Source organism: Thermomyces dupontii (genome assembly GCF_041956625.1).
Source record: "Thermomyces dupontii strain NRRL 2155 unplaced genomic scaffold VTN31scaffold_3, whole genome shotgun sequence".
NCBI classification, from domain to species: Eukaryota; Fungi; Ascomycota; class Eurotiomycetes; order Eurotiales; family Trichocomaceae; genus Thermomyces; species Thermomyces dupontii.
This window is the reverse complement of record NW_027192309.1, coordinates 725,745-740,755: the sequence shown is the minus strand read 5'-3', so window position 1 is coordinate 740,755 and position 15,011 is coordinate 725,745. Positions and strand designations below refer to the sequence as shown.

General features: G+C 52.9%; 8 protein-coding genes across 8 annotated transcripts; 5 read left to right on the top strand and 3 right to left on the bottom strand.

Annotated features, from left to right (window-relative positions):
- Positions 1-278: 278 nt before the first annotated feature.
- VTN31DRAFT_3718 (uncharacterized protein) lies at positions 279-2,076 on the top strand (the record flags this gene model as incomplete). The annotated part of the gene is made up of 4 exons (XM_069404028.1): positions 279-375; positions 439-542; positions 593-1,155; positions 1,215-2,076. The coding sequence occupies 4 exons, from the start codon at positions 279-281 to the stop codon at positions 2,074-2,076; spliced, it is 1,626 nt and encodes a 541-aa protein (XP_069261043.1).
- Positions 2,077-2,430: 354 nt separating this feature from the next.
- VTN31DRAFT_3717 (uncharacterized protein) lies at positions 2,431-3,690 on the bottom strand (the record flags this gene model as incomplete). The annotated part of the gene is made up of 3 exons (XM_069404027.1): positions 2,431-2,909; positions 2,977-3,420; positions 3,546-3,690. The coding sequence occupies 3 exons, from the start codon at positions 3,688-3,690 to the stop codon at positions 2,431-2,433; spliced, it is 1,068 nt and encodes a 355-aa protein (XP_069261042.1).
- A 374-nt stretch (positions 3,691-4,064) lies between these two features.
- On the bottom strand, positions 4,065-5,079 carry VTN31DRAFT_3716 (40S ribosomal protein eS1; the record flags this gene model as incomplete). The annotated part of the gene is made up of 5 exons (XM_069404026.1): positions 4,065-4,208; positions 4,266-4,767; positions 4,833-4,858; positions 4,917-5,001; positions 5,066-5,079. The coding sequence occupies 5 exons, from the start codon at positions 5,077-5,079 to the stop codon at positions 4,065-4,067; spliced, it is 771 nt and encodes a 256-aa protein (XP_069261041.1).
- Positions 5,080-5,547: 468 nt separating this feature from the next.
- On the top strand, positions 5,548-6,058 carry VTN31DRAFT_3715 (uncharacterized protein; the record flags this gene model as incomplete). The annotated part of the gene is made up of 4 exons (XM_069404025.1): positions 5,548-5,550; positions 5,599-5,643; positions 5,696-5,834; positions 5,892-6,058. The coding sequence occupies 4 exons, from the start codon at positions 5,548-5,550 to the stop codon at positions 6,056-6,058; spliced, it is 354 nt and encodes a 117-aa protein (XP_069261040.1).
- A 198-nt stretch (positions 6,059-6,256) lies between these two features.
- VTN31DRAFT_3714 (uncharacterized protein) lies at positions 6,257-7,175 on the bottom strand (the record flags this gene model as incomplete). The annotated part of the gene is made up of 4 exons (XM_069404024.1): positions 6,257-6,308; positions 6,357-6,528; positions 6,583-6,941; positions 7,018-7,175. 4 exons carry the CDS (start codon positions 7,173-7,175, stop codon positions 6,257-6,259), a joined length of 741 nt encoding a protein of 246 aa, XP_069261039.1.
- A 666-nt stretch (positions 7,176-7,841) lies between these two features.
- On the top strand, positions 7,842-10,206 carry VTN31DRAFT_3713 (uncharacterized protein; the record flags this gene model as incomplete). The annotated part of the gene is made up of 3 exons (XM_069404023.1): positions 7,842-8,175; positions 8,233-9,890; positions 9,946-10,206. 3 exons carry the CDS (start codon positions 7,842-7,844, stop codon positions 10,204-10,206), a joined length of 2,253 nt encoding a protein of 750 aa, XP_069261038.1.
- A 564-nt stretch (positions 10,207-10,770) lies between these two features.
- Positions 10,771-11,561, top strand: VTN31DRAFT_3712 (uncharacterized protein; the record flags this gene model as incomplete). The annotated part of the gene is made up of 4 exons (XM_069404022.1): positions 10,771-10,825; positions 10,909-11,048; positions 11,121-11,249; positions 11,322-11,561. 4 exons carry the CDS (start codon positions 10,771-10,773, stop codon positions 11,559-11,561), a joined length of 564 nt encoding a protein of 187 aa, XP_069261037.1.
- Positions 11,562-12,198: 637 nt separating this feature from the next.
- On the top strand, positions 12,199-13,980 carry VTN31DRAFT_3711 (uncharacterized protein; the record flags this gene model as incomplete). The annotated part of the gene is made up of 7 exons (XM_069404021.1): positions 12,199-12,331; positions 12,414-12,484; positions 12,548-12,709; positions 12,763-13,184; positions 13,237-13,327; positions 13,383-13,748; positions 13,807-13,980. 7 exons carry the CDS (start codon positions 12,199-12,201, stop codon positions 13,978-13,980), a joined length of 1,419 nt encoding a protein of 472 aa, XP_069261036.1.
- Between the last annotated feature and the right edge of the window lie 1,031 nt (positions 13,981-15,011).

Below are 15,011 nucleotides of genomic sequence, written 5' to 3'. Positions count from 1 at the left end.
AGGTTTGAGGATAAGTTAGCAATTCCATGGATTGCATACGGCCATGGCCGCCTCTCGGATCGGTCGTCTATACAATGGTTCCACTATGTATAGGCCTATATGTATGTGTAATCGTGGAAATGCAAAAGGTGCATGTCATCTCCGAGTGATATAAGAAAGAGACCTCTCCTCTCTTGATTTACTGAATCATAAACCCACTTTGTCTAATCTGTATTTCAACACTAATCATCCATCTCTCGCTTTCCTGGGGCGACCTGGCTGGTCCGTCGTCGTTCGTCATGTCCGTTCCGACCTTCGCCGGCTTGTCCGGCAAGAATCTGCTGTGGGCAGTCTCCTCAATTGCTACCACTGGCTTTCTTCTTTTTGGCTATGATCGTATGCAGTCCTCCCTGCGTGAATCGTCCTGATCGTCCAGGAACTGACCAAGGCATGGTCCAGAGGGCATCATGAGCGGGATTATCAGCGCAGAACCGTTCAATACGGTTTTTCCCGAAACCAAGGATGATTCAACGATGCAGGGTCTTGTGACGGCCATCTACGAAGTCGGCATGTTGCTCCATCTCCCTGGAATTCATTTTCCAGTGCTCAAAAGAATTGTTCGTTGACGCCCGCAGGCTGTTTCATGGGGGCCGCCTTCATTCTCTGGTGCGGTGACATTCTGGGCCGGCGGCGTTCCATCATGCTCGGGGCGACCATCATGATCATCGGTGTCATCATCCAGGTGACGGCATTCCCCGGCTCTGCGCCATTGGCCCAATTCATTGTCGGCCGGGTGGTGACGGGCGTCGGGAACGGCATCAATACTTCGACGATCCCCACGTACCAGGCCGAGTGCTCGCCCACCTCCAACCGCGGCCTGCTCATCTGCATCGAGGGCGCCATGGTCGCGTTCGGCACGCTCATCGCGTACTGGATCGACTACGGCGCCTCGTACGGGCCTGACGACCTCACATGGCGCCTCCCCATTGCGTTTCAGATCCTATTTGGTCTGATAATTATCATCGGGATGTATGTCTTGCCCGACTCGCCGCGGTGGCTGTTTGTGCGCGAGCACTACGAGCAAGGCGAGAAGGTCGTTGCCGCGCTGTTCGGCAAGGAGATTCAGGACCATTCAGTCCAGTTGCAGAAGACCGTCATTTTGGACTCGATCCGAGCGTATTTGACCAAGGCTTGTCCATCGATCAAAGTAAACCATTACTGACGGACGAATCTAGTTCTGGACAATCGGGCTCCGGCAAAACCCCCATTTCGGCCGTGTTCACCGGAGGCAAGACACAGCATCTGCGGCGGATGCTATTGGGAGCATCGTCGCAGTTCATGCAGCAGGTTGGCGGTTGCAACGCCGTCATCTACTATTTTCCGATCCTCTTCGAGAACTCCATCAAGGAGTCGCACAACATGTCGATGCTGCTGGGCGGCGTCAACATGATTGTGTACTCGATCTTCGCGACGCTATCGTGGTTCCTGGTCGAGCGGGTCGGACGGCGCAGGCTCTTCATGTACGGCACGGTGGGCCAGTGCCTGTCGATGGTGCTCACCTTTGCGTGCCTGATCCCGGACACCCCCAACACCGCCAAGGGCGCTGCCGTCGGCCTGTTCACGTACATTGCCAGCTTCGGCGCCACCTGGCTGCCCTTGCCCTGGCTGTACCCGGCGGAGATCAACCCGCTGCGCACCCGTGCGCGCGCCAACGCCATCTCCACCTGCTCCAACTGGCTCTTCAACTTTGTCATCGTCATGATCACCCCGGTCATGCTTGACAACATCCGATGGGGCACCTATCTGTTCTTCGCCGTCGTCAATGCTTGCTTCTTGCCCATCATCTACTTCTTCTATCCGGAGACTGCCGGCCGCTCCCTCGAGGAGATTGACATCATCTTCGCAAAGGGTTACACGGAGAATATCAACTACGTCACCGCGGCAAAGCAGCTGCCGAAGCTGTCCGACGAGGAGGTCGAGCAGGCGGCCATCCAGTACGGCTTCGCCGGCCCGGATGCCTCCGAGAAGCAGGTGTCTAGCAGCGCCAGCACAAGCGATGCCGAAGTGGCCGTGGGTGCTGGGAGTAAGATTGAGTAAAAGCCGGCGTTTCGATCCAGTTTGGTTAAACCATTCCTTTTCTCATTACTTCTTCATGATGCACGTGTACTATAGACCGGTTCTGGTTGATTTCATGCATGTTGTGGGCGTGGTATAGACGGAGAATGCGAATAGAACTTGCGAACCAGGTATGCAGCAAGTCGTTCATACACGAGTCTGCATTGTCGAACAGTATTTGTATGTGGTCGTGGAATACTCTCTAGTCTCGAGTGGTGAGTTTTGACGGTTCTTTACATCCGTCCCTACATTTTCTGGCAACGTCTGCTATGGATTGTCTTCGAGCTAGATTTCCATTTGAATACAATAGATGATACTATCCTTAGCCACTAATCATCACGCGGAAACCTCAACCACCACCTTTCCAAAATGCGAGCCACTCTCTAGATACTTCAACGCCTCCTTCGCCTGCTCGAATGTGAAAACCTTACAAATCACAGGACGGATCCGGTGCTTCTCCACGAAGCGGATCAACTCCTCGAACCGATCCGTTGGACCATTCAGAATACCCTGCAGGGTGAGAGCTCTGCTGATCGCAAGAACATTGATATTAAGCTGCTGCTGTCCCGCCGGCTGAGACTTTCCCGAGGTGTAACCGATGCAATTGATCAGACCGCCGCACGCCGCGCAGCGGAAGGTCTTGGGCAGCGTTTTCTCCCCGCCCGTTTCGAGGATGATGTCCGCGCCGTGGCCGCCGGTCAGGTCGAGCACGGCACGGTCCCACTCGGGAGTCGTGCGGTAGTTGATTGTGAAGTCTGCGCCGAGCTCGTTTTTGGCGCGGGCGAGTTTGTCATCCGATGAGGAGGTGATAATCACTAGTAGGTACCCGAGGTCGTCAGCATTATACACTATTAGGGATAGCAGAGGGAGGTGATTGTCTACCCTTCGCACCGGCCGCTTTCGCCAACAACAACCCGGCAATACTCACCCCGCCCGTCCCCTGGAGCAGGACATATTTACCCGGGGTCAGCGGCTCGCGCCCATTCAGCGCCATCCACGCCGTGACGTACGCGATCGGCAGTGTGCATGCTTCCTGGTCTGACAGCACCGGTGGCGCACTCACGAGCTCATGCTCCTTGAAGACGCGGTGTGTCGCCAGCACCCCGTCCCGCGGCAACCCCAGGCCGCTGGCCAGCGCCTCCTCACGGATCGGACCGCTGCGGTGCTCCGGGATGAAGGTCGACAGTACCCGGTCACCGACCGTCCAGCGCGTGACGCCGGCGCCGACCTGCTCGATCACGCCGCACATGTCGGAGCAGGGCACGATGGCGGCGGCTCCTCCTTCGCCGGTCACCGAACGGTGGTGGGTGTATTCTCCACGGATGACTGTGTGTAATCAATTTTTTTTTTTTTTTTCATTAGCATAAGTACAAAAGCAATCGTAAAGGATATTGCTCCAAATTGATGAAACATGTGTGCATTTTATCAAGCTACTACTATTGAAAGCTTACCTTCGGCATCCCGGTAGTTGAGTGACACGGCTTTGATCCGCACCAGCACCTCACCCTGCCCTGGTGTCGGCCGCGGCACCTCGACTTTCTGAAGCTTGTCGATGCCGTCCAGACGGGTGGTGTACTGCTGAATTGTGCTGCTCATTTTCCCCAAACTGTGACGAATATGCCTCGGTGGAAAGGTGAAGAATACAGAATGATGATGTCAATTTCCGGATAAATCTGTAGCAAGGTGGAGCCGATGACAGTGTTTACTGATCAAACATCATAATACACTCTAGGAATGCTATCTCATTGTCACTGCCGCTGGCGAGTAAGGCCGGGGGCATCCAGTTACTGAATGTCTCGAGCTTCAGCGTCTCATTCGACGCTCCTACTATTACAGCACGGATCTGGTTGATGTCTACGACGATCAATCGGCCTGATCATCATGGATTGACCAAACCACATTCAACGCATACATCGCGTACATTCTGCCATTTTTATCATCCATAAAAACAAACCAGACAGATAGTTGGTTTAAACCGACTCGAGAACCCGCTCCTTGAACTCCCGTTCCACCTTGTGACCCTTGTCATCCGTCGACGACTCTCCGTGCAGAGCCAGCAGGGCACCCAGGTCGAACTTGGGTTGCTTCAGAAGCTTGACCTTGCGGATGTGAACCTGTCCCAGTGTTAGCCATTAGATACCGACGTAGATATGTAAGATTAAATAACGCACATTCTGAAGAGGGTAGATGCCCTGGGTCGCCTTCTCGATCTCGCGGCCAATGACCTCCGGGATCAGCTTGGTGGTCAGCTGCGTGAGCGTGCAGCTGGAGGCCTCGCGCTGCATGATCTCGGTCATCTTCTTGCGGATGGCGCGGATCTGGGAGGAGCGCGCGTAGGTGGTCTTGCGGATCTGGTTCGGGCGACGCTTGGTGAAGGCAATGGCAAACAGGCGGATGAGGTAGTCGTCAGTCGTCTTGACGGTGACGTTGGCCTCAATCAGCGTCTGCCACTTGCGCACGAGCGAGCGCAGCTTGTCCGACGTGAAGTCCAGGCCGTGGAAGTTGGTCAAGCAGTTCTTGCCTTGCACCTCGTCGACACGGAGCTTGATCTTGCGGAAGGCATGGTCCTCGTCGTTCTGGAGGTCCGCGAGCGACACCTCGAAGATTCGGCCCTTCAGAGAGTCATTGGCGTTCTTCAGACCGGCCGTTCGGTTGACCAGGGTTTTCCCGACACTTGTTCGCGTTAGTTTCGTCTTCTCATCGTTTGTTCTGTTGAGCAAGGAGGGTAGAAGGCATACTCTCGGATCTGGAAGGTGGAAGGAGCCTGTTCACAATTATTAGCCAACGCCAATTCAATTCCTCCAGAACAAATCCAGCCGTACCTTGACGTTGTACTCGTCCTTCCGCGAGAAGGGATCCACGGTCCTCTTCTTCACGCCCTTCTTACCCTTGGACAACCGCTTGTTTCTGAAAAGAGTCAGCGTCGATCCGATTGCGCGCACATGGCCGGAGCGGCACAAAAAAGTCTTACTTTCCAACAGCCATGGTTGCGACTCGAGTCTATCTATACCTATACCGTAGACAGACGGGGGACCGTAGAGTTGGAGTGGGCGAATTCGAGTCGAAACGGTTGATGGTCGTCGCTCGGAGTCGCTTCGGGAAGCGCAAAAAATCGCACACAACACGGCTAAGCGAGGTCTTCGCCCTAAGATTACGTAAGAATTTCTTTTCTTGGCACTATTGTTCCTTTTCTGGTTTAGCCCAGTAGAATTCAAAGCACGTGAAAACCTGTTACTTACGTAATCACAATATGCGACTCCATCGTTTCGAGACTTGAAAGTCGAGAATACCGTAGTTCAAGATCCAGGGACAAGCGCATTCTGAGATTCAGTTAATACTATCGTTCAGGCGATGTCACCTTAGTGCATGCTTTTCCGAACGAGAAGTGTGCATTCGTAACTCTGAGTAATAAATAACTCCCTCGGGTCAAACAACTAGAAGTCGTCATTTGCCATGGTAAGTCCACTCTACAAAGCCCTATCGCAGTGGCTGATTTCGCTGCAGGGCAAACGAAAGAAGACCACCAGATCGATCAAGCAGAAGAAGAAGGTAGACGGGCACTATTGTTCCGTGCGTGTCATTTTGCTAAGCGCGCCGACAGAAAGAAGGCCTTCCGACGACTTTTGCTTGTCTCTTTTGTAACCACGAGAACTCTGTGACCGTTAAGTTGGATAAGAAGGTGGGAGTTGGAAATCTATCCTGCAAAGTCTGCGGACAACGATTTCAGACAGGGATCAATTGTGAGAAATTGCTCCATCCGAGTCGTGCTACATATAGCTTGCTGACGACAACCGCAGACTTGTCCGCCGCCGTCGACGTTTATTCGGACTGGGTCGACGCTTGCGATGCAGTCGCTAAAACTACGGCCAGCAAATACGAGCAAGGAGAGCGCAATACGTCCGGCGGGCCGGCGGTGGATGACAATCGAGAAGCAAATGCTGGTTATGATGACGAGTTTGAATAATGAACGGGCATCCGAACTCCCCAAAGACATAATGTCATCACACGGTGGTATCATCTAGTAAAGGTTATGGACGGGCTGTGGCGTTTGTCTATTCAGAGCTGTGGGCGTTAGTGTTGTCGCCATATTGAGTTTTGCTTAAAAAATTGCAGTTGAGATGTGCACGAGTAGGACTCACTGTTTTTATGCCATGAGCGAGGTTCACAAGGTGTAGAATCGATCACCAAAATCGCCGAGTCCGGGAACCACGAATCTGTGAGATGTTAGCACGACGATCTGCATCTCTGCACCGTGAACGTACTTCTTCTCATCGAGACCCTGGTCGATGAATGCCGTCACCACTCGAAGCTTGGGAAATCGCTCAGCAAAATCGGCGACGCCGTTGGGACTGGCAATGAGGTTCAGGAAGAGTATCCGCTCTTCCGGCACCCCTTTAGATTTGAGGATTTCGACCGCCAGCGTTGCCGAGCCCCCTGTTGGTTCCCATCAGCCCAGTGACAACCGCTAAGACAACGCCTGCAACATACCTGTGGCGAACATTGGGTCCAGAAGGAGAACCCAGCGTTGGGCGATGTCCTTTGGTAGCTTCTCATAGAACAGTTTCGGCTTGCACGTTTCCTCGTCCCTCTGGATCAGCAGCTTCCCTATCCGCACCGAACGGCAGCAATCTCGTAGTCCCTGCTCCATGGCCTCGCCTGCTCGCATGATCGAGACACCGCAGATCTTGCCCTGGAATTTGACCCCCAAATATTGTCTCCCGACGGGGGTCGTCACGGTCTGCTCGACCACTGGCAGGTGGTTCAAGCCCTCCTCGACCAGGAGCCGGATGATGCGATTCGAATAGAAAATGAAGTCGGCACGCCCCGTTCTTTGATCTCGAATCATTCTGGGCCGGGACGAAGGAAAAAAGTCAGTGAGCTGAGCTCTCAGCAGCGGGTCCGACAGTTCATAGATTGGCTCACGTTAGCAAGGCAATCAGCTGCGGTGTCTGTGGTAGGACATGAACGTTCTCATAGGGGACTTCTTTGGACACAGTTGCCCGGGGCTTCTCCCAGTCTGGCCGATAAATCGGGCCAACGCCTTGGGCCGGCGAGGGAACATGCTCTTCGGAGGATGCCATAGTTGATACAATGAGTAGAATGCAATTGTTAATGGGTTGTGCGAGTGTGGAGGATGAAGCGGAAAAAATAAAAATGAGAAGTTCTGGCCGTCTTGTACTGTGGAGAGCAAAATGGACAATTCAACTGATCTCTGTTCTGTACACAGCTTCAAGAAACATGTAATGCAGTCTATCAACATCATTGAAGAGGTTTTTATCTGAAATTTTTGGCGCATTGATAACCTTCTTCGACGCTGATAATTCCGAGATAGATATTGATACGAATATCCTATCCTGGCTTTGGTCGCGATCAGAAGAACCCTGGCCCCGCTAACCGACTAGCTGCATGTCCTCCGGATTGTCAATGGGATAGAAATGCACTCGAAGAAGGATTTTCTTTTAGTCTGAACTCCTCTGATCCAATCCCAGAGCGTGCGCTGATTTTGTTGCATCACATGCTCTGTGTGTGTTTGATCTGATTCATGCGCGCAAACACAACAACAATCCATCCGTCTCACAACAACAACCGATTCGCATCTCGTCATGGCTTGTCCATCGTGATTCCTCTACTCTCGGTCTGAATGATCGCCGGACGTATTGCGCACCAATTTCAGGAATGCTGCGCGCATCGCCCGCCATCGTGGAACCTTCCCAAGTACAGCGGCGGAACCGGCTTCGCGAACGATCATGGAGTGGAATGCGCCCGACCGCCGGCGCAAGCTGGTGACATATGGGAAGTCAGGAGCGCGGCGCGTTCAAGCGCTTGGAAGGAGTAGGAGTCTTTTCAGTTCCAGCCATGGCTCGGAGGAACCTGCGCAATCGCCACCACCCTCCCTACCGAAAGCCAAATCGACTTCCAGCGATGATCCACGGAATATCAGAACGTCGACTGAGAATCACGATATGGTCAAGTCGCCGAAGCGCCGCAAAACTGCTGCTGGTGAGCCCGGCACCCGTGAGCTCCCTGTCCGCCGTGTGCACTCTGCCCGCCAGCGCCAATTGGCTCGTCAATTGGAAAGCTGTATGAGGCTTTGACGTTCATATGTGTCTGATGTGATACTAATTGTTTGTCCCATAGCCAATGCGCCCGACGTTGCTGTTGCGACGGAGTCCGAACCATGTGCCTTCGAGGTTGTCATCCCTCTCCAGGGTCGCAGAATTTCTCGGACAGAAGAGCTTACGTCTTCCCGTCCCTCCACTCCCGAGCGCGTGCCCGACGTCCCCATTTTGCATCGCGAGCCGAGCTCTCAGCGCAAAAGACTAATAGACCTCTTGGGGGATGACGACGTGGATGGCAAGGATTCCGTAGATGATGACCGCCAACACCAACCCTCGTCCAGCGATGTCGAGTCCGCGAGTTCTCCATCAACCGTTCGCGGGCCTGATCTCGGCAGGCCCGAGCAAAAGGTACCGCAAGTGAAGGGGGAAATGTCGCAGACTTTTGCGTCGCCCCGTTCAGCCTTGAGGGTTACTTATGCGCGACAGCGGTCATTTCTCTCCAGTGATTTGGACGGGCCGGAGTCGTTGACTGCCGAGAGTATCAATCGACGACTGGACTTTGCAGCCGAGCGGCCCAAACTGGTGCTGGACACGGAAGAAGATGAGCTCAACACAGGGACGGTTAGAAGCATACATGAACTACGACGAGCTGGCGCGAATGCGCGCTTTCAAGGCATCGTTGATTCGATTTTCGAGGACATTGAAGACTCCACTACAGCGTCTGCTCGACGGAGCGCACTCCTCCATCTCTGCGAGAAGCTTATCGAAAAGGATTTTGCACCACGCTTCATCCAAACAAACGGCGTAGATCGCCTCGCAAACTGCATTACGGAGCGTCTGGACGATATGGCTGCTTATCTTGCCCTCTGCGCATACATCTTGGTGCTGGGCTACCAACCTCTCCCGACAAGCGTTTTTGCGATTTTCTGGCCAAAGATTGTGAGAGTTATGCCTTCTTTGCTGACATTAGATGCGGACATTGCAAAGCTTGTCCCACAGCGACGATTCGGACTTTCCAAAGTGAATCAAGCTGCTGTGCGGGAAGTTTCTGTCCGGGTTGGAGAGTCACAACCCCTGGCGGAGCAGGAGTCAGGCAAGATCTCGCCGCAGCGGGTTGTACTGCGCGCCGTACAATTGACTGTCCAAAAGGTGACAGAAAGAGACATTGTCGCAGCATTCCCGGACAGCGCTGTATCGCAGCTGGTGAGCTTGCTGCTGAAGCATTCGGCGCACGTCACCGACCTCGAGCCGTCCTCCTACGATATGGTGATCCTGGACTCTGTCTTTTCGATACTGGAGGCGATCACTACCGTTTCGAGAGCATTGGGACGTCAGCACCAACAGGCTCTCAAGCCGCTATCAGAGACCAGCCATCTGCTCTCTTCCCTCGGCCAAGCAAACGAGGAACCGTTCGCCCACCTGCTTGTTCTGCTCCTCAAGGTGATTCTCAATGTCACCAACAACAACTCGTACCTCTGCGATGATTTTGCGACTCCCGAGCTCATTCAAGCATTGACCAATATCGTGTTGTCCAACTTTCGAATATCCTCTGGCAAGTTCATCGAGGAAACGAATCACACCTTGGATATTGTCATTCTGTGCCTCGGTGGCCTGATCAATCTGACGGAAGAAAGCGAGCGGGCACGCCAAGTGATTCTCCATCATAAAGATGACTCGCGCACTCTGCTGGAGAAGCTTTTGGACTTGTTTTCCACAGGTTTGGATAGCATATCCGAGGTAGGTTGCCCTTACAATGTATCCATGTGATTTCCATTGACGGATAGCTCCGCAGGCGCACTCCGTGGTCCAAACGCACTCGAATGTTGCTTTTGGATATCTGTCCATCCTCCTCTGCACAGTCAGTCTCGATCCCGAGGTTCGGGCGTTTACGGCCAATTCGCTAGAAGGCCACGGACTGACCAAGATTTTGGCGACGGTCGATGAGTTTTTGCATTACCACCGCAAGGTCGACGAAGAGCTACAGCAGTCACAGGCGATGACAGAGTTTACGACGCGACTACAAGGCATTGTTGATCAGATCCGGGCGACGTGATGTCCTCGCGCGTGTTAGTACTTTTTTTTTTTTTTTTTTTCTAACCTTAGGCGATGACTTGGGATTGTTGTATTATTATTGTATGACACATGATGATACCATACATGGGAATGTGAAATCAACAAACATCATCGAAAGCAACCAGTATACTATTCTCCCCAAGCACTGTGAATCGTTTCCCTTCCCTCTCGTGGGCGCAACGAGTCGACCCACATGCAACCGCATTCTCGCCGTCATCATCAACTGGTCTTGTCGCGTAATTTGACTACCAAATCGGGTTATCCATACTGAAATCACCGACTCTGCGCGCATCTTGCTTGGCCTTTTGCCGCTCTCCTAGATTGAATTGTCTGATAGCATCACCCATCGGCGATGTTTTCAGCGGTGTCTTCGATCGAGATTGTTTTGGGACCGAGTATTGAGGGGAGATCCGTATTTTAGTTAACGCTTTTTCCTGCCGCTGGGTTTTGGGAACCAAGTCTCCGTGAACCTTCACTTTGCCTAGCACCATAACGACTTGCGGTTCCATATCTCTTGATTTTGAGAATATCATAATCATCCACCATGCCGGCGCCGCCCAAGCAGCGCAAGATTGCCATCGTCGGTAGCCGATCCGTCGGTGAGTTTTTTTTTTCCAAGTTGTTCTTTTTCTGCGCCCGTTCTCCGAAGCGATTCGCTGACGTTTGGTTGATTGATGCCCAGGCAAATCGTCCTTGACGGTCCGCTTCGTCGACCACCACTTCGTCGAGAGCTATTATCCGACTATTGAAAACACTTTTAGCTGCACGATCAAGCACAAGGGGCAAGAGTTTGCGACGGAGATCGTCGACACGGCAGGGCAGGTACGAAAATAACCGCAGCGCAGAGGAATTCCAAGGAAAGATCCCATGCTAAGTATATCGGGACGATTGCAGGATGAGTATAGTATCCTCAACTCGAAGCACTTTATCGGAATCCATGGGTATATGATTGTCTACTCGGTGGCGTCGCGGCAGTCGTTTGAAATGGTGTCGGTGATTCGAGACAAGATTCTGAACCATCTGGTAAGCGCGTTCTTCGCACTAATAACGTTCGAGAATTCGAGCTAACAAGAGCTTTTTCTTTCCTATTGTCAGGGCGCTGAATGGGTCCCCATCGCCATCGTCGGCAACAAGAGCGATCTCAAACCCGAGCAACGCCAGGTTTCGCTCGAGGAAGGCCGTCAAATCGCCGAGCAGTTCAACGCCGCGTTCACCGAGGCCAGTGCCCGAAATGACTACAACGTTGCCAAGGCGTTTGACTTGATGATCGGTGAAATCGAGAAGGCTCAGGACCCGGGGCAACCGACTGCTGGCGGGAAGTGTGTTGTCATGTGATGGGTCACTGCAGATGATACCGCTCTCTACGATGTCCCCTCGTATTCTTGTTATGCTGCTTTCAGGCGAGTGGTTCCTTTTGTCCTTTGATGTACTTTTACGTTTTGCAAGCTTCGCTGGGATGTTTCTGGTCTTACGGATCATGCGCTAATCACGGTCGGTTGTTTTCGTACGGAACGAGGCAGGTAATGGTTGATAGAGTTGGATAGCTCATTGCGATTGTGTTTGCATAATGTACCTAGGCACTGCTAGCTACGTAATTCATGTCGAATGTCAGGTCTCGAGCAGGAGGTCATTTGTGTCTCACTCTGTGATCGTTGTCAGGGATCACATGAATATCACTGATCCTTTGCAATTTGCATAGCCGATTCGAGATTCAGTGAAATTGCAATCAAACCATCCAATTGAACAGTCCGAATCGGATTTGCATCCACTGTCGCTCCACCAATGACTTGCCCCTCCATCTGGGCCTATCAGCGCACCCTTTTTTGAGGAAAAACGATTTCCAGCCCCTCAGTCCGTCCAACATCGATTGAAGCTCGACGAGACCCGTCAGACTTCGTCGCGCCGACGCGAACAGATCAAAGTCAAGCATCTCCATCCTTGCTCGATCGTCCGGCTCGAGTTCTCCTCCGCCATGCTCGATTTCAACGACTTCATCGCCGAACGCGGCGGGGATCCGGAAAAGATCCGTGAGAGCCAAAGACGCCGATTCAAGCCCGTGGAGGCGGTCGATGAGGTGGTTGCACTGTTCGAGGAGGCGCGAAGATGTACGTTATCGTTTGTTCAACGTCGATGGTCTTTCAATGGCTGAGTGGGCTGACTCATGGGCGATCATCGGGGCGTGAATAGTGCGGTACGAGACGGTGCAGATCGGTTCGCGACTGAATGCCATTCAAAAGGAAATCGGGCTGAAGAAGAAGGTTCGTTATGGAAACTGGACTTTCCTGGGAAGTTTTCGGCTCGGATCCTGATGGGAGATATAGAACAAAGAGGATGCCTCGGAACTGCTGAAGCAAAAGGCGGAGATTGAGGAGGAGCGAAGAAAGGCCGACGAGCGGGCATCGGCCAAGGAGGCGGAGCGCGATGCGAAGATCAGGTCTATCGGCAATTACGTCCACGATTCCGTCCCCGTCAGCAACAACGAGGTGGGTGATATCTAATGGGCATTGGGAGTTATGGTCAGGGCTGACCCGCGCAGGATGACAACGTGGTGATCAGAACCTGGGCCCCGGAGGGCACTAAAGTCGAGAAACGCGACTGCCTTTCCCATCACGAAGTCCTCACCCGTATCGACGGGTATGATCCCGAGCGAGGCGTCAAGGTCGTGGGGCACCGTGGATATTGCCTGACGGGCTACGGGTTGTTCCTTAACCAAGCCCTCATCAACTACGGTCTGGAGTTCCTCTGGCGAAAAGGCTACAAGCCGAATCAGCCGCCGCAGTTCATGCTCAAGGACGTCATGGCCAAGACGGCGCAGCTCGAGCAGTTCGACGAGGAGCTGTACAAGGTGACGGAGAGTGAGGACAAGTCGACCGACAAGTACCTGATTGCCACCTCTGAGCAGCCCATCTCCGCCTTGCACGCAGGCGAGTGGCTGCAAGATAAGGACCTGCCGATCAAGTGAGTCTTCCTTCCTGTGGACAACATTGGAGCCAGCTCTGATGGTGTTTAGATATGCTGGTTACAGCACATGCTATCGCAAAGAAGCCGGTGCGCATGGGAAGGATGCTTGGGGCGTCTTCCGTGTCCACCAATTCGAAAAGGTACAAAATCTGGACATTCCGCACTGGATATCCTTTCTAAATTCTGTCATCGCAGGTTGAGCAATTCGTCTTCACCAAACCGGATGACTCCTGGAAGGCATTCGACGAAATGATTGCGACCTCGGAAGAATTCTACCAGTCTCTAGGTCTCCCTTATCAAATCGTCGCAATCGTGTCGGGCGCCCTGAACAACGCCGCGTCCAAGAAGTACGACCTCGAGGCATGGTTCCCGTTCCAGGGAGAGTACAAGGAGCTCGTGTCTTGCTCCAACTGCACGGACTACCAGTCGCGGGCGCTGGAAATCCGGTATGGCGTCGCCAGCAAAGACGCTAAGAAGACCTATGTCCATGCGCTTAATGCGACCCTGTGCGCCACGGAGCGGACCCTGTGCTGCATTCTCGAGAACTACCAGACCGAAGATGTGAGTATCTCGAATTTTTATCATCTGGGAGGATGCTTGTAGGCTGACGATCTTGCAGGGACTCGTCGTCCCCGAGCCTCTTCGTAAATACATCCCGGGTGCGCCCGACTTCATCCCTTACACAAAGGAACTGCCCAAGGACACGACGTCGCAGAAACCGCGGGGGAAGACCGGTGGTAAAGGCGGGCCATCGTCGTCTTTGGCCCGAGGAGTAGAGAATCTCAAAGTGTGACTTTAATCATTTGGCCGTGACGATATTAAGCGGAATGAGATGAATTCCAAAGTAGGTTGAAAGGGCTCAAGGAAGTAATTATTCGTTGGTACCTACTCGGTTTGATGATTCTGCTGCACTCTTTGATATGCCAGCACCAACCCTAACACTGCGACTACAATCTGCGCTTCTGCCCCTAGGATTAAGTGCGGCCGAGCCTGGCGGCCGGGAGAATGGAGTGACAGGCAAGACTGTCCTGCAACAACGACTCGAACACAGTAAACAAGTAGTCTCATTTCCATGTCTTCCTGTGGAAGGCCGTGTGATTACGTTGAACCACCAGCGTCGCAGGTGAATCTCCGCCATCGTTCAGCTCCCGCCAAACAAGAAAATCTAGGAATAGTATATTTGGTAGTTTCGATTTTGTTTTGTTCCTCTCAAAGTGGACAGTGTGTTATATAACTGTACTCAAGCGGCGATTGTCATCGCTGGACCAGTTGTCACTTCTACTCCCATGTGGCATTCAGACTGGCGGCAGGTTTTCGGGGAAGTGAGAAGATGCAGAGATCAATTCATATCAGTCCAAGAGAATAAGCCCACAGTGAGACGACGTAATGGCTAGTGTCAGCTTCGAATGGCTTTCATACTTTCCCTGACTTCTGAGGGCTGACTCGAGGTAGTCCAGAGATGCAAGCATGTTTGGGGTGTTCAGGTCCTTGACACCCTTCTGCCGACCCTCTCGCGCACGACGGTACATCATCTCTGCCACCCCCCATGCTTCCCCTGATCGGCGAGGGGGTAGCCTAAGCAATTGGCAATGCTGATGATGTCTGGATGCTCAGGTCCCAGGACTACCGGTCGTACCTTCTCCAGGATCTCCAGTGCCTGACGAAACATCGCCTCTCCCTCTTCGCAGACTACTTCTGCTTTTCAAGGGTGTACTAGCCAAAATTATGGGCACTGAACGACGTGTCTGGATGTTCAGCCCTAAAACCTTCTCCAGTGTCCGCAGATGAATTGTCTCGGCCCCGTCATACTTCCCCTAGCCATGT